Below are 27017 nucleotides of genomic sequence, written 5' to 3'. Positions count from 1 at the left end.
TTGGCTAATTCCAAATGTGGTGTGTAGAAATATCATAAAGACACAAAGTAGGAAATTTATCTTTGTCTTCGTTATAAGAAATTTGAAAATGAGGCAATCGAGATATTCGTGAGGAGTAGTCAGAGAGGTATGGTAATTATATGGACAATATCTTGAGGGTGCATTGTTCTATGAGATAAAAAGAACTGCAAAGTAATATTACCTACCAGAAATGATCCTGTAGATGACCTACAGAAAATACATGTAATACCTTCTAGTTGAAAGCTATTTATATCTTACATATTTTTTCCCTAATGTTTTCCTACTTCAGAGGCAGAAGATGCTTTCGTCAACAAGGAGAAGGTGCAGAAAGAAGTGAAAGCTGCACTATCAGAAAATGCCACCCTGAGCTGCGAGGTGGCCCAGGAGAAGACCGATGTGAAATGGTACAAGGAGGGGAGACTGATCACCTCGAGCAAGAAGTTCAAGGTGGAGTCGGAGGGCAAATCGCGTCGTCTGGTGGTGGGTCAGGTGGAGAAGAAGGATGCTGGGGAGTACACCTGCGAGGCTGCTGGCCAGAAACTGACCTTCAAGATTGTTGTCACAGGTAGGAGATATGTTCGTCCTCATCCCAGAAAGGTCCATGAGTTCCCCTTACTACAGAGCAAAAGGAATCACTCTCTAGGCTGCAGGGTCTGTGTAGCCAAGCTCTTCGCTGAGGAGTGAGGTTGATCAGAAAACCAGCTTGCGAGCAACCACTGTCACACAGATGCCTGTAGCTAGTTGTCTTCATCTGTGAGATGAATCCCACTCAGCAGTCCTTGTTGTTTCCTGAGTTCCCAGTAAAGACAAAATAGACAAATTTATGTATGCTGCTGTGATTTATAGGTATAAAGGTAAGATCAGCTCCCAGATGTTTAGGAAAACGGGTCTGGAATCATGCTCAAGAAGTACCTAGAGTGTGTAAGGCTTACACTGGAGTCCCAATGGTGGATGAGATTGAGTTCTTATATATGCATTACATTAAGGAACAAAAAGCCAGATTTCTTGTTGATCCATGAGGATCAGAAGAACCTTAACTCCTGAGACACGAGAACATTTTACTCAGAAATGGCTGATGTGTTGTCCTCGAGCTGTACCGAGGACCATGTCCTGTCTCACTGTATATTAGCCACGGGTGGGACCATTCCTAAATGACAGAGCTGTGGGAATTTGTCATGTTGTTCATTTGGGTTTGAACACTTTGCAAAGTGTGAATGTACATGTGATTTTTTAAAATTGCTTCTGCCACCCCACAGAAGCAGAGGATGCTTTCATCAACAAGGACAAAGTGAAGAAAGAGATGAAAGCTGCACTATCAGAAAATGCCACCCTGAGCTGCGAGGTGGCCCAGGACAAGACCGACGTGAAATGGTACAAGGAGGGGAAACTGATCACCTCGAGCAAGAAGTTCAAGGTGGAGTCAGAGGGCAAATCGCGTCGTCTGGTGGTGGGTCAGGTGGAGAAGAAGGATGCTGGGGAGTACACCTGCGAGGCTGCTGGCCAGAAACTGACCTTCAAGCTTGACGTCACAGGTGAGTGAGTTTGCTGCATCCCTCTGTTACGTCCTGAAAAACTGAAGGAGAGAGAAGTTACGTGGCTTGGCAAATTCCATCTCAGCAGGCAGTGATGGAGCCAGTATTTACATTTCACTGGTCTACTCATGCAGTTGTGTTCACACTACTAGATCTGTCTCCCTTCTTTGAAAACTAAGAATGTGGTGGATTTCTGTAGCCCAGGCCCAGGGCAGAGAGAAGATCATTGGGGAATTTCCCTGGGAATCTGGTGAAGATGGACTGATAGCAAAATGAGACTTTAATAACTGCAGGAGAAATAAAAAGGACACAGCAAATCTTCTGAACACATGTGTTCTACTGTGAATGCTCCTCCCTGAAATAAAGTATCTCTTTATTAAGGAGGAAATCTTTTTATTATGGCCTCTGTCAACTCAAAAGAAGTACTAGAACTGTTCTCAGAAGCAGTACCTGCAGAAAAGAGGTCTTTTCACCATATTAGCAAGGACATGTTTTAACCTCGATATCCCTTAGTTGGATCTTGATGAGTTTAAAGCAAATTGAGGAGTGCATATATTAGATTGCTTTTTGATTCTGAACTGGTGCGGTGCTAGAGCAAATACCATGGGAGCTGGATAATTTTCATCCATTAGAGAAAAATAGTTCTGGGGTGATGCACCTTTAGAACATTTGGGAAGTAAAGATATAGGCACTGAATAGGCTCACAAAGTTTATTTCCCAAGACTAGCTTTGCTTTTGCTGGCAAAGCAAATTGCAGCTCTTGGGTTGATTAGGCAATTTAATGCTTGTCCTCTTACAGCAAACAGACTGCTCAGAGATTGCATCCACTGGTGTGCTGCTGGACACTGGGAAATGTGAACTTCTTATGTGCAGATTCAGGAGAATAATAGTGGTGGAAAAGAAAGCAGCTTTGGGGCCACATAAACTGTCTTGGACTACCAGTAAAGGAGTCCTTCACCAGCACATGATGTAATTCAGATGTTAACAATTCAGCTGATGGTGTTGGTGGGGAATGTGAATTGGAAATCCATTTCAGAACCAAAATCCAAAGACTGATATGTGCATTTGGGACAGGGTGTGTGTGTGAAAGATTAATTTCATAAATCTGCCTCTGTACCCTTAATTCCAGAGGCAGAAGATGCTTTCATCAACAAGGAGAAGGTGCAGAAAGAGGTGAAAGCTGCACTATCAGAAAATGCCACCCTGAGCTGCGAGGTGGCCCAGGAGAAGACCGACGTGAAATGGTACAAGGAGGGGAAACTGATCACCTCGAGCAAGAAGTTCAAGGTGGAGTCGGAGGGCAAATCGCGTCGTCTGGTGGTGGGTCAGGTGGAGAAGAAAGATGCTGGGGAGTACACCTGCGAGGCTGCTGGCCAGAAACTGACCTTCAAGATTGATGTCACAGGTGACAGAGGATTCTTTTTCCCAACATTCCTATTTCTGGAATATTTAGAAAAACTAAGATTATGATTATTACTTATCTTCTATGTGAAGCAGGATAAAATCCTTAAGACAGGGAGCTCCATCCTTGAAGAACTTTGGGAGCTACCCATCTCTGCAGGAACAGGGCTGTCAAAAGGGAAGTCCTGATTGCACATCTCCATCCCAACATGCTGGCACAGCCAGAACAACTCTGCAAAGCAGCTGATTCTTGGTGCTTTTCAGAGCAGGGCACGGTGAAGGGTGGTCGGGTGTCTGCCCAATGTCTGCACTCAGAAGACAGAACAAAACACAAAAACTCACCACAAAGCAGTTTGAATGTTCTACCAGTAGTTTTAGGCAGGCATTGTCAAGTCAGAGCCTTGGTTTCCAGTGTTCCCTGTAAGCCATGACAAAAGGATCACGCAACTTCGTATCTTGGAGACCTTCTGAATTTCTCTCTCTCTTTTCAGAGCCAGAAGTTGTGTTTACCAACAAGGAGAAGGTGCAGAAAGAGGTGAAAGCTGCACTATCAGAAAATGCCACCCTGAGCTGCGAGGTGGCCCAGGACAAAACGGACGTGAAATGGTACAAGGAGGGGAAACTGATCACCACGAGCAAGAAGTTCAAGGTGGAGTCGGAGGGCAAATCGCGTCGTCTGGTGGTGGGTCAGGTGGAGAAGAAGGATGCTGGGGAGTACACCTGCGAGGCTGCTGGCCAGAAACTGACCTTCAAGATTGTCGTCACAGGTGAAAGAAGATTCTTTCTCCCATCTTTCCTATCTCTAGAATATTTTGAAATATTAATATTGTTTCATAAGTGTTTTTCCTGTTATCTTTTTTTTTTTTTGGAGAATATAATTGAGATGGCCTGGCTCTGGTTGAGAAGTGGGTAATGAAGAGTTACAAATACAATTCTCTTTGTATCTTCTATGTAAAACTTTATAAAATCCTTAAGACAGGGAGCTCCATCCTTGAAAAACTTTGGAGCTACCCACCTCTGTAGGAACAGGGCCCTGAAGAGGAAATTGCTGATTGCACATCTCCATCCCAACATGTTGGTACAACCAGAAGAACTCTGCAATGCAGCTGATTCTCAGTGCATTTTGGAGCAGGGTCATGGTGGACAGTGGCAAGGTGTCTGCCTGATGTCTGCACTCTTTTTCTTTCTCTTGGAAGGGCTCATTTCACCCTGGGGGTTGAATATGACAGTAAGGCTTGATATATGTTAAGGTTACTACGGCATCAGGTAAATGGAAACTAGGGAAAGAAGGTGTGTCATGGAGACCCATTTCAGATGCATTGTCCTACTGGGGCTGTAGAGTAGGAGAATGGATTAGGCTTTCCAACTCACTGCCTGCCTCCCGATCCTCTTGCAAGTGGGCTGACTAACGTGTCTACTGGAGAATAGGAGGATTTCACCATTTGGATGTAAGATGTGAGGTAGGCTTGGCTTTTCTCAAGGTGGCGTGGGAAGAAATACCAGTCCTAAACATGTAAATCCTGGTCTTAGCACCCTTTGCACTGAAGAAATTTGCCTATTGCCAATAGGACAATAACAGCAGCAGACACAGCTATTGAGGTCAAAAGGAATCAACGATATGGGGCGGTGACACAGTAAGGGACAGTTCCTCCCAGTGAGAATTCATGAGTTTGCACTCAACTTTAACTAAAATGAACCTTGCCTTGACTGGGGCCTGCCATGCACTGCTCTTATAAATGATCCAGGTGATGTCCTAGCTTGCTGCCATGAATATACTAATCTTTGTGTGGTTTGTGACAAAGCAACAATGCCTTTAAAAGCAAGAAAAAACATACCAAAACAAACCACAAAAAAAAATCACCACAAAACAGTTTGTGTGTTCTAATAGCTTTAGTTGTCCGTTGTCAGGTCAGAAGCTTGTCTTCCAGTGTTACCTGTAAGCCATGATAAAAGGATCATGCAACCTCGTATCTTGGAGACCTTCTGAATTTCTCTTTCTATTTTCAGAGCCAGAAGTTGTGTTTACCAACAAGGAGAAGGTGCAGAAAGAGGTGAAAGCTGCACTATCAGAAAATGCCACCCTGAGCTGCGAGGTGACCCAGGACAAGACCGACGTGAAATGGTACAAGGAGGGGAAACTGATCACCTTGAGCAAGAAGTTCAAGGTGGAGTCAGAGGGCAAATCGCGTCGTCTGGTGGTGGGTCAGGTGGAGAAGAAGGATGCTGGGGAGTACACCTGCGAGGCTGCTGGCCAGAAACTGACCTTCAAGATTGTCGTCACAGGTGACAGAGGATTCTTTTGCCCAAGCTACATGTTTCTGGAATACTTAGAAAAACTAATATTGTGATTATTACTTATCTTCTATGTGAAGCAAGATAAAATCCTTAAGACAGGGAGTTCCATCCTTGAACATCTTTGGGAGCTACCCATCTCTGCAGGAACAGGGCTGTCAAAAGGGAACTCCTGATTGCACATCTCCATCCCAACATGCTGGTACAACCAGAACAACTCTGCAACGCAGTTGATTCTTGGTGCCTTTCAGAGCAGGGCATGGTGAAGGGTGGTCGGGTGTCTGCCCAATGTCTGCACTCAAATGACAAAACGAAACACAAAAACTCACCACAAAGCAGTTTGAATGTTCTACCAGTAGTTTTAGACAGGCATTGTCAAGTCAGAGCCTTGGTTTCCAGTGTTCCCTGTAAGCCATGATAAAAGGATCACGCAACTTCGTATCTTGGAGACCTTCTGAATTTCTCTCTCTTTTCAGAGCCAGAAGTTGTGTTTACCAACAAGGACAAAGTGAAGAAAGAGGTGAAAGCTGCACTAACAGAAAATGCCACCCTGAGCTGCGAGGTGGCCCAGGACAAGACCGACGTGAAATGGTACAAGGAGGGGAAACTGATCACCTCGAGCAAGAAGTTCAAGGTGGAGTCGGAGGGCAAATCGCGTCGTCTGGTGGTGGGTCAGGTGGAGAAGAAGGATGCTGGGGAGTACACCTGCGAGGCTGCTGGCCAGAAACTGACCTTCAAGATTGACGTCACAGGTAGGACATATCTTGTCTGAATTACAGCAGAGGACAATAAAGTAATACTTGTGATAACTATGACACAGTGCCTTAGTTGCAATAGTCTGGGCTTTGTTGCACCCTGTAGGGTTCACCTGATTTTTCTCTACGTGATTGCCTTGGCTTGTAGAAATTGGAATATTTGGCTCTAGCATGGCACAAAGGCCTATCTCATTCTTTATCTGTCTATATAATAATTACAGATATAAATATAATAGAAGTAATAATCAACATATTATTCAGATCTCTCCTATGTCTTGGTTCCCAAAGATTGATTCTTGTGCAGTGAACCTCTCAAAAGGAAAGAGCCATTCAAAAATTCACTTCTTGTTAGATTTCTCATCCCATTTCTGAAAACTCAGAGGCTGAAATAGGCTTTATCAGTTGCAATTTCAGCAGCGACACTTACCGAGATGGGTTGAAAACTCATCCCTTTTTCTGAATTTGTGCTGAGTTCTGAGATGCATTACTGCTTCTGCCAGCTGCTCAATGTCCCTTTGTCATGAAAGATTCATGGCAATTGTTCTTGTGGAACAGGGTTCATGAGGTGCCCGAGCAGCTTTAAGCATGTGATGCTAAAGAAAGTGTTGATGATGCAAACATCTTGGGTACCATGCCAGCCATGATCCTGACTTACCTGAGCTCTGTAGGGAGATCACATTTCCTTTGTACCTTTCACAGTCACGTTTGTGACAGTGGAAAAGACCATGAAGGGTCTGTTCCAGAAGCCCATACTGCTATATTTGTGTCCTTGACATTTCACTGTAGGTCTTAAGTAAAAGGGATATGTGAGATTTTGGTGATATGCAGGACAAGATCTTTTTGGGAATGTTTGAATTAAATGTTTTTTGCATGGAGGCTTGCAACCATAGGATTGATGTCAAGGACCCTCTTTGTCCTCTCCATTCCTAGGCTCTTGCTTCCCTAGTTTTCACATGGCAATTCAGAAGGGGTAGATATAGCTCAGTGAAGGCAATTGGTTTTGGCAAGTGGCAACCTAAATATTTTCCAAACATTCGCACAGAAATCTGTAAGACTGATCTCATTTTAATCCCTCAATCACTGTTTTCTTTCCTTTCTGCATTCAGAGCCAAAACCTGCATTTATAAACCAGGAAAAGGTCCAGAAGGAGGTGAAGGCTGTCCTGACAGAAAGTGCCACCCTCAGCTGTGAGGTAGCACAGGATGCAACCGAAGTGAAATGGTACAAGGACGGAAAACTGCTTGTTTCCTCTAGAAAATTCAAAATAGAAACTGTGGGCAAAACCCGGCGCCTGGTTATAGAGCAGCTGGAGAAGAAAGACGCTGGAGAATATATCTGTGAGGCTGCAGGCCAGAAACTGACCTTCAAGTTGCAGCCAACTGGTGAGGACTCAGCTAAGCATCATTCTGTATGGCTTAGAGGAAAACTGGGTATTCCCCACCCAGTGCCCATGGTGCAACCACTATTTTCCCTGGAGCTTTTTAATCTAGCAGTGTGGAGGTGGGAAATCTGGCTGAAGAACTTTTTTTTGGCTATGGAAAAGCCACGTGGTTTTTTTGCTTAGTGTTTCCTTCACACCCCCCATCACCCAACCTTTTTAAGCGGTGGGGAGGTGAAAGTAGCAGTGGGAAGTTCTGAAGAGCAGAAACAGAGCTATGGAGAAAGGTGACTAAGAGAAGCTGGTCTGCTGGTGTGTGTGCTCCAAAACTGCCCAGTTTTGTGACAAAGCATTGTACAAGATAAGGAAGAAGCCAGGAGAAAAGGAACAGAACTAGCAGAAAAGAAAATAGGCCATAAATTCAGATTTTGCATATTAGTATTTCTTCTTAATTAGGTCTAAAATCCTAAAAACAGGAGAGGAAATAATTATGCAGGTCATTTGGTTTCTAAGAAACAAGCTTTTTGTGGGCAGCAGATAAAATGTATATTTGCATTTCCTTTCCTTTGTTTCTTTTCTAAGCAGAAGCTCTGGGTTGCCTGACAGATCACTTTCTTTCTTCCCCCTCAGCAAAAGATAACACCAGCTGCAAATACTCAGCCATGTTCCCTGGGTTATTACAGATTATGGATGAGCTGGTGTTGTGAGTCATGAAAGGAGAGTAATAGAAAATTGCTGTGTTAAGGATTTGAGATTTAAGTTAGTAGTTTTTGTATTTTAATGTCTTTCCTAGAACCAGAGGCTAAATTTGAAAAGAAAGTTGTCCAGAAAGAACCTCTCATTGTTCAAGAACATGAAAGCATCACCCTGGCTACTTCAGTAACGCCTGAAACTGCTGCAGTAAAGTGGTTCAAGGATGGAACAGAAATCAAGGCGAGCAAGAAATACGAGATCAAGAGTGAGGGGGCGTCCAGGACCCTGACGGTGAACCTGGCTGAGAGCACAGACACTGCTGTGTACACTTGCCAGACAAAGAGCGACAAGCAGGAATTCAAAGTGCAGGTGAAAGGTGAGCAGAGAGCAGTGCACAGGTCTTGTCCCAGCACAACAGCTATCCTTCTGCCATGGTAGGATGGAAGCGAAGTCCGAACTCTTTCTAAAACTGTTCCAACGTCAGGGCTTCAATTGCTGTTGGAGCTGCTGTGGCTGCCCCACCACGGGCCAGCAAAGTTCTCCTGCTTCCAAAAAGCCAGATTTTGTCCTTTGCTGGCCACTCAGGGGAGCAAGGAAGCCTCCGATGGTGCTCCTCTTGGTGTCTGCTCCCTACTCTCATCATGCCATTCCTGTCTTCTCCTAACACCAGTAGCTAGGGCATGACAGAGCCTTATCTCTTCCCGAGTCTGCTCACCAGCATGACCAAGCTGATGAGGGTGTAGAGGGGTATTGTGTGAGGAGAAGATTTGTGAGTTAGTCACACAGGGAAACAGGACCTGCATTGTACCCTCCTCCGTTGGTGGGATGGTGCACTGAGATGCTGTTTCCTAGTCAAAGCCAAGGCTATAAACTGGCAAGAAGGATGAAGCACAGCTGGTCCGTGGATGGAGAAGAGAGGGGTGATGTCCCAGAGCAAAGGCCTGCTCCTTTCTCTTCGGACACTCACGCTGGAGGTGTCTGCAGCTGAGATGCACTCCCTCAACTCCCTTTGGAGTCACTGCAGAGGAGTGGTTGCTAATAGGTCATGATACATCCAGTCTCTCGAAATATCTCCTTCAGGATGAGAGAAATCACACCCTGGATTTCTCTGTCTCCATTGTCTCTGTCTCCAGTGACTGCAGAGAGAAAGCTGGCTGGGGCTTATGCATCCATACAGATTTTTACACTTAGACAAATCAGGCTCTAATGTAAAAACACCACATGGTCTCATCAGGTAAAAGATTAGAAAGAAAGGAAGGCGATATCCAATCGTGTTTTAAGACACTGTTCTTGCTTTACAGAAAGAATTCCATGTCAAAGGAATCTCCCTAAATTTCCACCTGTCTTGTTTCTGTCTACCCTGATTCCCAAATATGTTCTGTGGTTGACCTATTTATTTATTTACTTATTTAATTAAGTTGGCCAAAACCAGTTTCTTACAACAAGTTTCTTATCTTTTCCTTTCTTATCATTTTTCCTTCTTCTGGATCTCAGAAATCCCAGTGAAGTTTGCCAAAAAACTTGAAGCTGTTAATGCTGAGATTGGAGGCAGCGTCTCTTTGACCTGTGACGTGAGCCACGCCAGAGGGAAGGTGGTGTGGCGCAGGAATGGAGTTGAGATCAAGCCCAGCAAGCGTTTCCAGATTCACGAAGAAGGGGTCAAACGAACCCTGACAATAACAGGGATCCGGGCTGAGGATGAGGGAGAGTACTCCTGCGAGTCCAGAGATGACAAGAGCACCATCACCATCATCCCCAAAGGTATGTCTCTAACGGTGACAGTGTGGAGGCATCCTGGGGTTTGCCCTCAGCTGTTACAATTCTGCAAAGCTGAGTTTGTTCATTTGTTTTTGCTGTCTCTTGCGTTGACAGCAATATAAAAAACTCCTCCACTTCCTTTCTCAGCGCCAGTGAACCCCTATTTGTGAAGAACATAATGATTTTGAGAGCTGTTTAGCTCAGGTCTTTTAATATCTGGGCAAATTCCTATTGCATTTGAGACTGGAATTAAATAGCCCAAATCTAAGATGGGATTTTTTTTCCCCCTCTTTGTTTGACTCTTTTTTCTGGCATCTTTATACACAAAACTTAGACGTGGGAAACGTGATGACCCATTATTGTGATCACTTACTGTGAGTAATAAAAATTGATGCTTCTGATAAAATCATCGAAGCTTTTGGCTCTTTGAAGGTGCTTATGCCATGTCTCAAAGACAAGCTCCTGAATGTTCTGTTCCTATCCATCAGCTCCCAGAGTGGTGAAATTCATTACAAGCCTCACCAGCGTGGTCTCTGAGGAAGGAAAAGAGGCTGTGTTCAAGTGCACCGTCTCTCCCAGTGATGCTGTGGTCACTTGGCTCAGGAATGGCGTCAAGATTGAAGCCAGCAAGAAGTATGTGATCTCGCAGAAGGACACGAACCACAGCCTCACCATCACTGATCTGACGCTGGAAGATGCAGCTGAAATCTCCGCCAATGCTGAGGGTGTAGAAAGCAGAGCCAATCTCAGAGTCCGAGGTAGAAGGAGATAATCCCCCTCTGACCGGCTGTCACTGATGCTGTGACCTGTGCTCTTTTATGTGGCCTTCCCTCTGACTGATTATGTCAGCAGTAGGGAAATTCTGCTTTCATCTCATTAAATATGGATGATTTGGGGTCATTTGGACTGGAGACACATGAGCCACAGTTTAATTTTTTTTCTGAAAGCCTGTGTTTTTATATCCTGTACATTCTTACTAGTATTTCTTCTCCTTTGGCAGAGGCTTCAATCTCCTTCAAGAAGAAACTGGAGCCCAGAACAGTTGAAGAGAGGGACACAGTGACCTTGGAGGTAGAGCTGACCAAGCCTGCAGAAGTGAAGTGGATGAGGAACAGCATCGTGTTAAAACCCAGTGAAAAAGTAGAGATTAAAGCTGAGGGAACAAAGCACACCTTGGTGGTTAAGGACATCTCCTTTGCAGACAGGGGCTTCTACTGCTGTGAGAGTCCTGATGACAAAACCCAAGCCAAGATCAACGTGGAAAGTAAGTTGAATGATCTCCAGTTCTATAAATACGCTGGACAGGATTTGGAGGTGGATTCTGGTCTCTTCCATTATCATAATGGCCACTGCCACCCCCAACCTGCCATGGGGACACACGGACACAACCATGGGCTTGGCCACCAGTCAAATGACTGAGAGGAGGTGAAAGCAAGGGCAGTAAACAGAGAATGTCTGGCTGGTTCCTGTTGCCTCCACCTCATCCCACCAGCTTTCGGTCATGTTGTTGACTGTTCAGCTTCTGAAATGATTCTTCTCTTTCCTCTGAAATTCCTCACTCTCTGGTACGCTCTGTTTTTAACTTTGTATGGCTTTTAGAAAACCGTTCCCTCTTCAGCCATCCATTGCCCTCATTCTTCTCTGCAAACCACTTCTTTCAGAATTCTCTTTATAGTCAGTCAGGGTTAAAAAAACTACAGGAGCAAATCTTCTATCTGAGGGTGCTGGCCTTTCCAGTTAGCTAGCAGTGTCTCAGCTGTAGCCTGTACTTCTGTCCTTTTTCCTACATCCTTTTGTTGTGATTGTTCCAGGACAGATGAAGACAGGATTTAAGCACTTAAGGACTATCTAATTCTGTCTGTAAAGCCCCTGCCGCCAATTGGTGCTGCTTAGGTCATAAATAATAAGTAAGGAAGGACTTGATAAAAGACTTCAAGTGCATAAAAGGCTGTTATAAAGCGGAAGGGAACAATCTGTTCTCCATGTGGAAAAAATGACAGGAAATAATGGACTTCAATTGCAACGAGAAAGATCCAGTTTTACAATAAAGGAGTTTTTTAATGGTTGGATGACTGAATAGGTTGTCTGGAGACGTCTTGGAGCCTCCATCATGGGCTTAAGAAAAGGTTAGTGAAATACCTGTCTGGGATGACGTAAAGAGCTGAGCATGTCCTAGAGTGGGAGAGAAGGGCTAGATGACTTTTCTAAGTCTTTCCAGCCTTATTATCTTGTGGTCTTCTGGTGGAAGCAAAGATATCAGAAACTGGTGACAGACTGCCTCATACAGAGCAAGGTTTGTCAAATTGCTTCCATGCACTGCTAAGACAGCTTCATCTTCAAAATCTTCCTGGCTGATAGCTGTTGAAACCCCACTGCTTTACCATCCCAATACAGGGCAGTTACTACGCCTATTGGCGGTTGCTCATCTTTTTTTCCAAACCGGACAGCTCTAGAAAAAACCCAGGCATTAGCAGGGACTAGCAGCTGGTAGATTAGTCTTGGATTCATGAAGCCTCAATCTAGCACATTACTTTCAGCTCCTTCTGTAGCTAACAGAGGGAAGAAAATACCACCAGAGAGTGTTCAAAGTCTTAGATGCACTAGAACTTCTGAAGTGTCTGAGTACTCAAGACACCATGAGCGACTATGATTCTGATTTAGAGCTAGATCCAGATTTACTGTCCTCTCAGTTAAATCAGATGAACTGGATCCAGAGAAGATAAAAAAATACAGCAATTCTACAGCCACAGTGTGTTGGAAGTGCAGTATAGGGCACTTCGCTTCTCCATCCTCTCGCACATGTTGCACCCCAAAGCGTTTTTTTTCCAGACTTGGGGCGATACTCCTTTTCCTTCCAGTAAGGTATTTCAGCAGTTGGTTGTAGATTCAGCTACATTTGTTTTTAGGCACCGACTGTTGCTATAGCCAAGTGGTAAAAACAAAAATGATGGAACAGTGTTTATATAGGAAGTAATTGGGCAGTCCTGGTAGCTGTCAACAGCGTTTTGTGCAAGGTGAGTCATGCAAGCATGAACGTCCCTCTGCCTCTGGTTTGTGAACCTCCTCTTCTGACAGAGAGAGGGTTTGGCTTTGTGCTTCCCAGGCACCCAGCTGCATTCTCATCACTCACGGTTAGTGTCACTGTAAAAAGCAGCTCCTCTGTGGATGAACTGAGATAGTTTCACGCACTGATGGAAACTCAAGGTGATCTGAGAGGGACCACGATCAAAAAGCGGAGTGGGATCACTGTAGCAGGAAATTCTTTTTGCGTATGATGACCCAAGCCTTAGCTATAAGATGCTGCAGGACAGGGGCCATATACAAGAATCTCGCTAGTCTATATGTATTCTGCATCCAAGTCCTCCAGCTGAGGCAGCACGGAGCTCTCACACTGCTTTACAGCAAAAGCAGGACTCTCAAAGTAGAAGTCTAAAATTATGCTTCATTTTTTGGCATTTAAGCAAATGGCTTTTTTTCAGTAGAATGTATTAGAGCTTACATTGAGGTCAGCAGAAGTTCTTTAAATGCTCACGGTCTGGCAAATTGAGCTACTACTATTTGGTGCTCAGCTTTAGGTTAAGGTGCCTGATTTTAGAGGACCTTTATTTAAAAAACACAAAGCTGGACTGACACTGTTTTATCTGAGATTTCTTTCAGACCGAGGTAAATAAGGAATAGCTAGGTGAAAAATCCATTGATTTATGCCAGCATAGAAGTTGCTTCATCAAAAAATAAGCATCTGTCCTGATCTTAAGATGCCAGGAGATCTTAAAAACAACTGAGCTGCTCAAACCAGTAACATGTCTGGCTGAATATCTATTTTCAGTTGTGACCAAGAGGAGATGTTTGTGGAAGACTAAGTCAGTCAGTCATGGGTAAGGTGATCCTTCCTCTGACACACCTCTAAGCTTTCAGCAGGAAAAAGCATAAATAGGTCAATTGTAGCAGAAATTATACTGGGAACATGTGTATGACATTTCAAATCTCTTGACACAAAATACTGTCTATTAAAATAAATCTTGTAAAAGTTCTACCATTCCCTGACTTTATAACAAGACCTTTGAAAAAATGATATTTTTTTTTCAGTCCTGTGGACAGCACCAGGTGAGTGTAGATCCAGGAGGCCACTTACCAAGTTAGAAATGGCTATCCCATTTAGTTAATGTTTTTGAAAGTCCCGTTTGCTGTCTCCTCAGAATAATTTCAGTTTGATCCTCAGTCCATTCACTGTTTGAGGGGCCGGAGTATCTGTTAACCTAGTGGAAAGGTTAGACAGTAGCAGGTACAGGGTTCAGTTTAGAGAATAAGGTACCCTGGGAGGATTGGGACCGGCTGCAAAATCAGTTCAGAAATTGGGGAAGGATGCAACTTCCAGTGAGCAAAGCCAGGAAAGCTGGTGTCTTAGTTTGGGAAGCAAAGAACAAGCTCATGGAAGTGCTTGTACCTCCCTCATTTGTCTGGTTCAAGACATGTCCTTGGGGCAAATTTGTGTGTAAGTGGTCATGACCTTGGAGAAGATCTTGAGAGAGGAATCAGTGTGGCTTCCTTGCGAGAGGAATTAGTCAGGACCCTGCAAAGGATGTACGTGTTCCTCTGTAAACCTGCTGCGTGGTGTATCAGCAACAGAGGGGACAGGAAAGGCACAAGGAGCCAGCATTACGTGGAGGCCACCACTGCCCTCCTCAGGAGAGCGGTACTGCACTTCTACCCCGCTTCTTAATAAAGTCATAGTCTACTCACATCATTTCTGCGGGACCTTTGGAGAAAGAGTTTGTTCCCTGTTGTCCCTCACGTGGCATGGCAGCAGATACCATCAGGAGATGTTTGAGCCTCCGAGAGGCCGTGGTGTCCTCAGCCCAGGCGCTGGGTCCAGACTGTGACCGCCAAACAGAGCCCTCAGCCCACCCCTGGTCAGGTTTGCATCCAGATCCTGTCTGCATGTGGATTATTCCTGCTAAACATGCACGAGGAAGGTCAAAATAGTCTCAGGGGTTCCATAGGGATTTGAAGGTTTTTGTGAGTAATCCATGATTTTGTAGAGGGGTTTTTCTTGTTGTTTTTTTTAATTGGCAACTAGATTTCTTCTAAGGGTGAGACAAGTTTAAACACTAAATCTATTTTACTGGCTGACAGGGCACTGATATTTTGTAGTGGTAATAATATCCACCCAAACCATGGATGCCTTGTCCCCCAGGCTGTAAGGCATCAGTGCGCTTCACATCATGTCATGGATTATTATTTTTTTCTTTTACTAAAAGCTTTCTACTCTCCCTGCTACTTCCCTCCCTCCCTTGTTTTATCCTAATTGAAAAGCTGAAAAATATTGTTTATTCCTTTATGCTTTATTACTCTCTATTGATCACCTTCTTTCTCTCGAATCATGCCTGAAGAATAAGTATTTTCAGCAACATCTCTTTTCTCTTGCTGTACAGCACAGGGGGCCTGGTCCCAGTGTAAATAACAGCAGCGTTATCTTCTTCTAGAGAGTTTCTTCCAGATGGTTATTAGCGACCACCTCACCCAGCACAGGAATGCCTCTACTCCCATCTGTGTTTGTGTGTGTGTGTACAACTGCAGAGCTTATTTCTGGCATAGACAGTGAGCGTGGTGGGTCTTGCTAGAAAAAGGGTCAGTTTGCCCTTTTTCTGCACTGTTTGGCTGACTTGTTTGTCCCAGCTGAAGGCATCCGTTTTCAGAACAGCAGCCATGCTAGCAGTATGGTCGTGGACAGGTTTTATTTCCTGCAAAGGTGGTTGTTTTTATTGGCAGACACCAATTAATTGTCAGTTACCTGCATGAGGAGTAGGGAAATAATCTGTTTTGGAAGTCCTCAGGCTGTTTCACAGCTGTCGGTGTGAGATCTCCAACTTGTCCTTGTTGTTTTTTCAGTGAGGCAGATCAAGCTGGTGAAAGGTCTTCAGGCCCTCGAAGTCTCGGAGAAAGGGACCGTCACCTTCGAGGTGGAGGTGTCGCATGAGGACGTGGAAGGGATCTGGCAGAAGGATGGTGTTCGGCTGAAGCCGTCACTGAAGATCAGTATCGGCGTCGTGGGAAAGAAACATTCACTGACTCTTTCTTTGGTGACTCTTGAAGATGCAGGACTCATCTCCTTCAAAGCAGATGGCATTCATTCGTCAGGGAAGCTCACTGTGACAGGTACACAGACCTGAACATCTCAGACCCCAGTTGGTGTGGGACATGGTTGTCTTCTCCTGACTCAGAGAGTGAGTTTTTAAGAAGGCAACAAGCTTTCCTTGTAACTGCAGAAGATATTAAATACTGGACCATCATCAATAGCGTAGATTTCTAATGTCAGCAGGATTGTTGCAACATCATTGTCCACAATGTACTCAAAACAATCCAATTTTGTTGTCACAAGTTTTATTTAGCATGGAAGCTAGGCTCTGCCTATTCATTATGCTCATGCCTGATGGTCCTGGAGACTTAACTCTTAACTTTTTTTTTTTTTTTTGCAGAACTGCCTGCGAAAATTAGCAAACCTTTGGTAGACGTCAGTGCAACTCAGAAGGACAAGGTCACATTCGAGTGTGAGCTGTCCAAGCCCAACGTGGATGTTAAGTGGTTCAAGGTACAACACTTAACGGATAGGGGTATTTAAATTTCTGACTTTTCTGGAAGGAAAAGAGAACTTTAATTTCACTTCCAGGGGATGTAGCCTTCACTATACAGCTCTCAGCATTTTTCTCTTGTTCTTATGTTCATTTACTTGCCCTGTTCATCTTTCTGTTATTTATTTCCTGGGTTGAAAGTTAAACTTTTCTATCCTTGCACAGAACGTGAGCGATGCTGTTGATAGCAACGCAGTCTTGTGCTTTACTTCATGCCTAGCAGTTCTCACCCAGGACTTCTAGCCTCAATGAGAACCGTGATTTAAGGTGAAGCTTCAGTTTTGGGGATCAGCTCAGGCATTTCATGTACCTTCCTTGGGGCTCAGCTGATACTTCCCTTCAATGGGGATAACAGCATTTCTTCAAGGTAGAGTCTGAAGGGGCTTATTGTCAGCCCTGTACAGTGCCTTAAGCCTTCAGCTAGGTGTCTAAGGTCAACCAAAAGTTACACAAAGTTCTTCAGCCAATTAGTCTTGAAAACTTTGCACTGTGCTTAAGCTTCAGCATATGTTCCAGTAAGCGCAGTTCCATTAAGTCCGATGAGACAGGTGCCTTAAACACGGATCTGAATGTTCGTTTTGCTCACTGCAGATGTAGAAGAGTTGATGGTGATCTGGTTGGTGATCTGGTTTTTCCTTTCTAGGATGGGAAGGAGCTCCGGCAAAATAAAAAGGTGGGGATTATTTCTCAGGGAAATAAGAGAAGCCTCATTATTCACAAGTGTGAATATGAAGACCAGGGAACCTATACATGTGAAGCAGCTGAAGACAAGACATCAGCTACCCTAAAGGTTCACGGTATGTTTCACTGAACTATGAAATTACATTTACTGCAGTATTTTTGACTACGCAGCAAGAAATGCTTCGTGGACAGTCTGTGTATTTCACAATTACTCATTTTGGATAACTTTCCCTTCCTAGTAAGACAGTGCTGGCAGAGCTATCCTGTGCTTGTTCTATCCTTACAGAATATTTTTGGAAGAGGTACTAACTTAGTTTTCCATTTATCATCAGTAATTTCTGGTCTCTGGAATCTGAATGGTGTTTCTAGGTTGGCAAGTTAGCGAATACCCGACAGCCTGGCACAAAGCAGGGATTGAACGGCTGGTGCCGACATGGTTTGGTTTAGCTTTGGCTGTGGTCACAGAAGGACTTTGCCTGAATAGGGACTGGCCAAGCCCTGGGTATGGTCTCAAGAAGTGCCCTGCTTTTTACGTTGTAAATGCCAAGGAAAGCGCCACTCTTTCTGACTGCATCTCTCCTTTGTGCTCGAGGCAGTTTTTCCCTCCGTGTGTTGCGCTGTGCAACCAGTCCAACACCAGATGTGTTTTGTCATCAGGCTCTGAAGCACCAGAGATAAGCTGGTGCTGAAGGCCAGTTACTGATCGGACAGGTGTCTTCACCCTGACAGATGTTATTTTCCAGAGGGGCATCTGAAAAACCAATCAGCTCTTTCTTATTTCTTACTAGATGCTGTCCTCATGTGGCCGCTTGTGTTCAGCAGTATCTTCGTGAACATCTGTTCACTTCCATTGAGCTCCCCTTTTCTCCCTGTCTTTGTGATTGGGGTGGGTTGCTATTTGAAAGCTGGCTGGTTTGCGTCTCAGCTCTGGTCCTGAGGCTGATCCAAGGTGGATTTCCTTTCAAAAGAAAAGAGCTGCAGTAGCACAGGATTATGGGTCAGTTCTGATGTAAGTTAGTGCAAAGCTGCAGAGATAAAGAGGATTACACTGAGTTCAGGGGACTGAGGTAAAGGTATCTCCTAGGTAAAATATGTGGCTGAGGTCCCTGTGGCTGATACAGTCCAAGCACACAAGCAGGGAGTAAGAGGGGAGCATGGAGGGAAGCATGTGAATGAGATAGGTTTATAATGACGCAAGAGACTGCATGCTTGTGTTTAGTTTTCCTTGGCAGATTTTCTTTCATGAACAAGTTTAATTTCTTTTAAAACCTATACAAAGTTCTGGCATCCATAACATCCTCTTGCAGTGAGCTCTACTGGAGCTGGTAATTCTACCTGTAGGTTCAAGCATAGAATGTATTTACTTTGTTGAAGAGAGACACTACCCCGGCAGGGAGGCTGGTCTAGAATAAAACACAATCCCATTTTTTTCTATGCAGGTATGCAGAAGGTAAACACACCGCACTCAGGTATGGAGAAACCCCAAATAAATATTTTTCTCTATGATTTCACAGCCCGAGACATCAAGATTGTTAAACCCCTGGAAGATGTGGAAGTAAATGAATATGAGAGTGCATCTTTTGTCTGTGAGATTTCACACGATGAGGTGCAAACCCAATGGTACAAAAACGACAACAAGCTGAAGGCGGCCGACAATATTAGAATACGTCAAGATGGTAGGGTGAAAAAGGGGGATCTCATTCTTCAACAGGGATGGGTTGGAGTAGTGGTGGTATTGGAGACCAGGCAGAAGGGTCTGACCTTCAAAATCCAGTTAAGAAGGTTTGGCAGAGAGTTCCCCTTCAGTTTTGGGGCTGCAGCTAGGCTGGGAGAGTGATATGGTGGGAACTTTAATACGGCAAATTTGGTGTCATCCCACCATCCCATGCTGCCAGCAGTGGGTAGGAATTTGTATCATCTGACAGTGGGTGGGATCTTTCTGTTTCAAGTACTTTCCAGACGGTGGGGACCACATGCAGTCAGTCCTTGGAGGAGCTGAGGTTACGTTATCCTTTGATACAGGGACATAGACGTAGGGGAATGGTCGGCCTTGCTGCCATGAGAGCAGGTGGTGATGCACTGAAACCAGATGAGCGATGCTCAACCTGGCAGCGTGGCTTGGAGAATGAAGCTGTTTGCTCAGGGGAAGCTATGTATGGTTGTGTGTCTGTTATCAGGAAAGACCTACTCGCTGACTTACACGCGCGTCCAAGTTGAAGATGCAGCAGAGATCAAATTTGTGGCAGAAAAGGCAGAATCTCGTGCCCAGCTTACTGTAAAAGGTAATTATGCTTTTCCTGCCAATACTGCTTAAGCTCTCTCATGTTATAAGCCAACCAACTTCCCTCACTTTCACTGTGAAGAAAGTTTTTAATGAGTTTTTCGTTGGCACCTTTCATGGAAACTTTACTGATTATTCTGTCACTTTTTTACACCTCTTAGAGCTGCCTGTAAAAATTGTGAAGCCTTTGCGAGATAAGATTGCTCTTGAAAAACATCGGGGATTCCTGGAGTGCCAGGTGTCTCGTGCCAATGCTGAAGTTAAGTGGTACAAAAAGGATGTCGAAATTCACCCTAGTGACAAATATGAAATTGTAAGCGACGGTGTCTATCGCAAACTCATCATCAACGATGCAGATTATGAAGATGAAGACACGTACACTTGTGACGCCTTTGATGACAAAAGCAGTGCTAATTTCTTTGTTGAAGGTAGTAAACCCCTTTTTCCCTTTCAGGAGGATCGGCTGATTCCAAAAGCCCTTGTCATTTACTTTGAAAACATAATACCACTTGAAAACTGTTTTAATTCAGTGCTGATTTCTTCTGAAGTCCATTGCTTCCTTTTAGGATTATAAGGACAGGATCATCCTAGAAAATAAATATATGGTTCATTCTCCTTAGGAAATTCCTGTCCCAGAGTATTTCATCAGATGTACTGGAGAAAGGTTTTGCTGTAGCTAGCCAAAGTCTTTCCTACTATCAATACCTGCATTTCATTTTATATAATGCTAAGTGTTCAATATCAGAGTAGGAAGGTGGCTTTAGAAGTAGTACTGGGAATTAGGAGATCTGGAATCTCTTGAGGTAGTGTCACAGTCGCACTGTCTGACCTGCGACCAGCGATATATATTTATTTTTATGCAATAAAGAGAACAACATTTTAAGATATTTTGAGCCAATAAACGCAGTATTCGAGTGCAGTAAAGATGACAGGATGATAATGAAAGAGTTCTTTTATGACTCCTAAACCCCTGCTTTCCCATTCCATTCTTCAACCAGAGCAATCCATTAATATTGTAAAGAAGTTGTGTGATGAAGATGTGACTGAGCCTGAGGAAGCCAAGTTTGAATGTGAGATATCCATTCCATCTGTGAAACCCCCCAAATGGTCTCTACGCGGCGAAGTCTTACAGGCTGGCAGAAACATTATCATGCATCAAGAAGGCACCATCCACAGGCTGACAATACTGAAAACCAGTGCTGATATGACAGGCACCATTCAATTCTCCATTGGCAAATCGAAATCCACAGCAAATCTGCTTGTCAGAGGTAACGTGCTATGTCCTGGCTTGATTACGTCACGAGAGATCCTCCCTGTCACAATGCTTGGAAAGCAATTTTTTCAGAGACACTGTCTAATGTGCAGGCTCTACTGGCTGGGCTCTGGGAAATGCATGTGTACCTGGAAGATCTGTTTAGTTCCCAATTACAACTTTTTGGGCACAATGTTGGATGCACGAAATGAGACAGCAATGTCTTAGGAAGGGATCTGATTAAATGAGTTTGATGTGCCTGGGGTTCAAACCTAGTATTCAAATGTACTGAGCTAAGACTGGGTTTGTTTGTTGTTGGGTTGGTTTGTTGTTGGGTTTTTTTTTTTTCTTCTTGACTTTACCAAAGAGGACAAAACAAATGAAATTTGCCAAGAGAGTTTATTTTGTCCCATTTCTGAACTAGACAAATTTGATAGCTCATTTACTTAATCAGTTTTGTCATTGACTTGATCTGGGACAAAGCTTCAAGGCTTTTTATCTTATGCTGTCACCACAGTAAATATCTCCAATCACATCCCGAAGTCCTTGTTTTGTCTTTAATTTGCTCTTACTTAAATAAAACTTCAGTTAGAGAGCAATTCAGTAAGCACTGAACCATGCATTTGCTAGTTAATATACAGTACTATAGAAACCAGCACTTCCTATAGATCATCATGTTGTTTCAGCTTCAAAGAATATCAGCTCTGTAACAGAAACCTGTAGCATCATCTGAGCAATTCACAAAACAGTTGTGAGTGACATACATGAAATTAATTGGCATGAAATACAGATGAAAAACTTTCGTCTTCTTCAGATTGATCCCTTCTTTCCCCACCCTGCTTTCCAGATTACCACATTCAGATCACCAGGAAGATGGAGGACAAGACAGCTCTGGAGCGCCATTCAGTCATCCTGTCCTGCGACTTCAAGCCTTCTCCAAAGGTTGTGAAGTGGTTCAAGGGCCACACACCTATTGAGCCCTCTGAGAAGTACAAAATCAAGCGGGAGCAGCATTCGGCAGAGCTCAAGATTTTGAAGGTGAAGCCCGAAGATGCCGGCGTGTACAAGTGCAGGGCTGGAAATGCAGAGACCGAAGCCACGCTGACTGTTGAAGGTACAAGCGGTTTGCAGCAGGGAGGCTTGCCTGTTACATAGAAATAAGGGAGAAGTTTTTTACAGATGAGGGTGGTGAGACACTAGCACAGGCTGCCCGGAGAGGTGGTGGAAGCCCCATCCCTGGAGACATTCAACGTCAGGTTGGAGGGGGCTCTGAGCACCCTGATCCAGCTAAAGATGTCCCTGCTCACTGCAGGGGGATTGGACTAGATGGCCTTTAAAGGTCCCTTCCAACCCAACCCAGTCTATGATTCTATGATATCTTTATGGTTCAGTTCACCCAGTTCACTCTGGGTTTCTAGAGTAGAGGTAGATTCCCACAATTATCTTCTGCTAATTTTATATAAATGCAGTATCTTCAGTGAACTGACTGTATTTTACACTGTGCTGACATTCCATGATGCCAGAATCCAAGCACTTGCCATGAAGTAGGTAGTGCATGTGGAAGGGTAAGGCAGAAATTCATGAGTCCTTCTCAAGGCACATTATTTTCTATTTCATCCGAGGAACTAGAACTGTAGCACTTCTAGCTAAAAGTGTCCTTTATGTTAAACTGCTACAGGCCTCTGATTCTGGTAATCTCGGTTGTGATTTTAATTTCCTGACCACTGTGTCAGCTTTTATGTCTGCTGTGTGTTGCTAATTCATAATGATGTTCTACCTCATCCGAGTACGGCACTCGGTTTTTAGCCAGTTCTTCATCTCTGGCAAAACCGTAGGAAAAGATGATCACTGCGTCACTTTGAGCAAGACTTGGAGATGAGCCACAGAATCACATCCAGAAGTCCAGGGAGCAGCTCTAGGTAACAGTTTGGCCTTGCAGAGGTTCATCCAAGTGACCAAAATTATTTAATACGCCCAAACCCTCCCCTGAGTTATCTAGGCCTTGAGAAACAGTATTTCATGAGTGGAGAAGCTGCAGAGATAAACCTCTGGCCAAGGACTGGGAAATAAAAGAATTTAATTCCTGTTGCTCCCTAAATGTGAGCAATTTCTTAATCTCTTTATACTTGCTGCCTGTGGACAAGCAGCAAGCCTGTGTTTCCCTGGCAGTGAGTCAGGGACAATTTAGTTCTTAAGTGTATGTGTGTGTGCAGTGACAAGCACACAGGGACTGGAGCTCTGTGGCATCTTTGGGCATCACTGTAATGCCATTATCATTTTAGAAGGAATTAGTTATTTTTCAATTAAAAAGAAAAAAAGCAAAACAATTTTATGTTTAAAAGGAGAATTGGGGGTTCTAGACAATATATTCTTTTCAATGGATCTTTTGTGTTGGACCAGATGCAGAACCAAGTAAGTGTAATGTAGTGACCTATGGTGTACAGGAGACCAGACCAAACCATCTGATAATCCCTAAACACTATGAAATCTATGTGTGGTGACAGTAATGATTTGGTGGTGCACCTTGGTTTCCAACAGCCCGCAACGTAGAAGTACTCAAACACCTGCAGGATGTGGAAATAGAAGAAGAGAGTTCTGCTGTCTTCTCCTGTGAGCTGTCGCATGACGATGAGGACGTGGAATGGTTCCTCAACGGCACCCTCCTTTACACCAACAATTTCAATGACATCAGGAACGTGGGCAATTGCTACACGCTGACGATGAAGCAGGTCAAGCCTGAGGATGCTGGCACAGTGACAATGAAGTCAGACAAGGTGTCAGAGACCGTGCGTCTGAAGGTGATAGGTGGGTTGTGATCACACATCTCCTGCATGTAGATAAGAGAGGCAAAGGAGCTCTTATTTACAATCCTGCTTGTAAGCTTCACCTCTCTGTGGCTGAGTAGTAAGTGTGCAAGGGCTTTCTTCCAGTGTAAGTTTCTACTGTAGCTGATGATTCTTCTGAGGAAGAGCGTTTTGATCTCCTGCCAAAACTTTCCATAGCTGTTTAGCATCCTTTTGCTTGTCATCAGGGTAGTCTCAAGAGCAATTTCCTTTACTTGTGTTCTCGTCAATAGTATATAGTCTATAAACTGTTGTTTATAAGGATTTTTGTCTGCAAAAAGCTGAGCGTCTGTGTACCTCCAAGGGCAGAGCACACCTTTCAGCACATCAGTTCTGGAGTTGGACTGATTCAGGAAAGAGAAGGCATTTTGCTGCCTTAAATTTCGGTCACACATCTGAGTTGCTGTGGTTGAACATGTTCTTGTGCATCAGTTAAGCTACAGTAAGTTGTGTGAGTTATTTCAGGCATGTTAGAAACATCAGGTAAAACTCTCACCAAAATTTCAAAGTCACATTTTCTTTAGCAACACCCCCGTACATGTGTGCTCAGGTAAATCACAGTGATTTGTTACCCTAAATTAACTCCCTCATGTATCTGGAAACGTGAGCGGGCAATGTTCTGAGCCATTCTCTGAAAGTCGGTGTCTGACATCCTCCATATCCTCTTAGAGAATCATCTCTCTGATTTCCTTTGCATTTTGCCTCCTGATCATGACTAATTTGTTCTTCCCAGAGTATCTGAATCATTTGACTCTTTTACTCTATCCACTCTGAGTCTGAAGGATTTCCTCTTCCTTCTTTTATGTCTGGTCAAAAATTTCCCCCGCATAAATATCTTCGGTGTCAAATATATTTTAAATTACATAAAGGGAATTGATAAAGAGGCAAGAGCAAAAATGTTCAGGAGAGTGAGGAGAGTGTGTAGCGTATCCTTTTATTGCTGCTTCATGAAAAGGCAGTGCCTGGCTTTAGAAGACCTGCATCCCAATGGCTTGTCTTCACACATTTTCCTTCTAACCACCTGACCCCTTCCCACTTGTAGACTGCTGCAATGAGAAAGGACGTGCCCAGAGAACATTTTCTGCTCCTCCACGATGCAGACAAGGGCTTCCTTAGGTCTCATCTCTCTTGCTAAGCAGTTATTCCATGGAAGTTGAAGCTGTCCCTCTGGCCTTCACTAGGGCCCTACATGCTGGTTCCAAGCCCCATTCCCTGTGATGGGATCTCCTGTGCCTGACAGATGCCCCAACACAGAGAAAAAAAAAGAGTCCTTGAAATCTCATAGATGTGGAGTCAAACGAGAGACCGCGATTACAAGCACTGAATGTCACTCCCCATCTATGGCAATGCAGGCTGCCTCCCTCCCTCCCTGCATCCTCCCATTAATAAATTCTGATTTCCCTTAAAATTCATTCCAGCCATGAGGCGTGAGACTGCTTTAGGTTCTGCATTGGTGCCATCAGCATTGCCAAGGGTTTCTTAAGCTGTCTTTAGATGTTGGGTAGCAACTGAATTTCTCTTGACTTAAATATCGTGGTTGTTCTCTGTTTTGCCTGTTAACTTTCAGAGAAGCCTGCTGTCTTCATGAAGTCCTTGGACGATGTTTTTGGTGAGGAGCGGGGTGTGATTAAACTAGAATGTGAAGTCTCCAAAGAGAAGGTCAAACCTGTTTGGAAAAAGGATGGTGTGAAGCTCACTTCTGGTAACAAGTACGAGCAGATACAGTCTGGGAAGACCCTGTGCCTCCTCATCCGTGACCTTGAAAAGACAGACTCAGGTTTATACACCTGTGATATTGGCACTGATGTTGCCAAGTCAAAGGTCAGCGTTCAGGGTAAGTATTGTAGATGAAGGACAGCCAAGGGGTGCTTGCAAATCTGGGTGGGCTTGGTCACTTTGCCTCACACCTATTCCTCCATAAGCCTCGCGTAACATGGTGATGTCTGAACAATCCGTGTTACTCTTTGATGTAAGTATATCTGGTGTTTCAGTAAAAGTCATGTGCAGAAATCTTCCCAGAAGAGCAAATACTTTCTAAAAAAAACCACTAAAAACCCCCAAGCAAACAACAACAACAAAAAACAACCAAAAAACCCAAGTCAAAAAATCCAAAGCATCTTGTGTTTCACATTTTTGAGCTATTAATTTGGAGTCCATTGTGGGAACACGAGAGTAGGACAACATTGTCTACTGAAGAACTCAGCAGTCAGTCTGTCTTCTAATCATTGTGGCTGCTTGAAGGAAAGAGAATTGTTTATGGCTCTCAAACTCATATTGATCATGAGACAAATATTGAATTCGTCTGATTGGAACACCAGGGTGGGTAGGGTGGTAACAACAAATACAAACGTCCCATTTCTCATATCAGTCTGGAGAAAAACCCCACACAGCATCCCAGAGGCTTCCTGTCTGACAGCTTTTCTCCCTTCTAGCTCCTTGAACCTTGACTCTTCTCCACTCGGTGAGCTGTTCTTCATGCAGTCCTTCCGAGTCATCCCTTTTTCTACAGCTTTGGGGTGATTCCGGGTGGATAATGCCTGAGAAATCCTTCCCATGTCAAATGCATCTGTAAGGAGTGGTGGTGGCCTGCCAATCCAGCAGATAAACCAGTCTGATGAGCTAAAAATGTCAATACTACTACTAATGACAATGATAGAAGCCTTTTCTCCCTGTATTAACCCACTTTTTGTCTTCCAGAATTGAACATAGGCATCACCAAACGGCTGAAGAACACTGAAATCCAGGAGGGAGAAGATTGCACTTTTGAGTGTATTTTGTCCCATGAAAGCATTGACGACTTCAGTTGGACGCTGAATGGGAGCAAAGTGGAAAGTGGTGGGCGATTTAAAGCCTCTAACGTGGGTCGGAAATACACGTTCAGTATCAAAAGCGTGATTCCTGGTGATGCTGGGGAAGTCATTTTCACTGCCCGTGGTCTAACCTCCAAGGCTTCTCTGGTTGTGAAAGGTAATGAGATCAGAAAGGTTCCGGAGTTTGATTTCTTGGGTGGCTTTTCGTAAGGAATAGCAGTAAACCATAAAGGCAAACTCTTGTTACGATCAAAGTGAGTAGCAGCCTTCTCCGTGAGCCTTGAAGCACTGAGATTTTTCACTAAAAACAAGTGACAGGCTGACATTTTTATGGATATCTGAGAATTTCAGAACACACTGGGTAGTGTAATCGTACAGACAACTACTACCCAGACTGTGTGCATCTGAGATAATCACCCAAGGCTCCCTGGGTAGTCAGTGGAGAGAAGAAATACTTAGTTTTCAGACATGGTTCATCATCTGCGATTAGACCTATTTAGGCCAAAATAAATTATTCCTTGAAGTCCACTGCCTGTACTTAGCAGATCACTGCTGGCTGCGGAGTGGCCCTGGAGTGAGTGCTTCTGCTACATATCTCGGTAGCACAGAAGTCTGTGTTTAGGGAGATAGATCCCCCCCAAGTGCATGTACACAGTAGCTTCAGTAACAACAAAATGACATCCCCTGAAAT

At 44.0% G+C, this 27017-nt stretch overlaps 1 protein-coding gene across 1 annotated transcript in view; it reads left to right on the top strand.

Moving 5' to 3' along the window:
* Positions 1-27017, top strand: part of OBSCN (obscurin, cytoskeletal calmodulin and titin-interacting RhoGEF) — a 179267-nt gene that overhangs the window by 33407 nt on the left and 118843 nt on the right. Inside the window, exons 13-34 of the mRNA XM_086467362.1 lie at positions 311-586; positions 1278-1553; positions 2683-2958; positions 3446-3721; positions 4962-5237; positions 5723-5998; positions 7108-7383; positions 8173-8448; positions 9567-9833; positions 10319-10588; positions 10831-11094; positions 15720-15986; positions 16307-16419; positions 17103-17256; positions 18655-18821; positions 19323-19422; positions 19583-19849; positions 20420-20689; positions 21521-21787; positions 23212-23478; positions 25084-25350; positions 26214-26483. Of these exons, the coding sequence (XP_086323488.1) occupies positions 311-586; positions 1278-1553; positions 2683-2958; positions 3446-3721; positions 4962-5237; positions 5723-5998; positions 7108-7383; positions 8173-8448; positions 9567-9833; positions 10319-10588; positions 10831-11094; positions 15720-15986; positions 16307-16419; positions 17103-17256; positions 18655-18821; positions 19323-19422; positions 19583-19849; positions 20420-20689; positions 21521-21787; positions 23212-23478; positions 25084-25350; positions 26214-26483 (5418 nt within the window). The remainder of the gene's footprint in view (positions 1-310; positions 587-1277; positions 1554-2682; positions 2959-3445; positions 3722-4961; positions 5238-5722; positions 5999-7107; positions 7384-8172; positions 8449-9566; positions 9834-10318; positions 10589-10830; positions 11095-15719; positions 15987-16306; positions 16420-17102; positions 17257-18654; positions 18822-19322; positions 19423-19582; positions 19850-20419; positions 20690-21520; positions 21788-23211; positions 23479-25083; positions 25351-26213; positions 26484-27017) is intronic.

This window comes from Leptosomus discolor, chromosome 6, assembly GCF_034619465.1.
Source record: "Leptosomus discolor isolate bLepDis1 chromosome 6, bLepDis1.hap2, whole genome shotgun sequence".
In the NCBI taxonomy this organism is placed as follows: domain Eukaryota; kingdom Metazoa; phylum Chordata; class Aves; order Leptosomiformes; family Leptosomidae; genus Leptosomus; species Leptosomus discolor.
The sequence above is the reverse complement of the archived record's forward strand: the minus strand, read 5'-3'. Positions and strand labels throughout refer to the sequence as shown.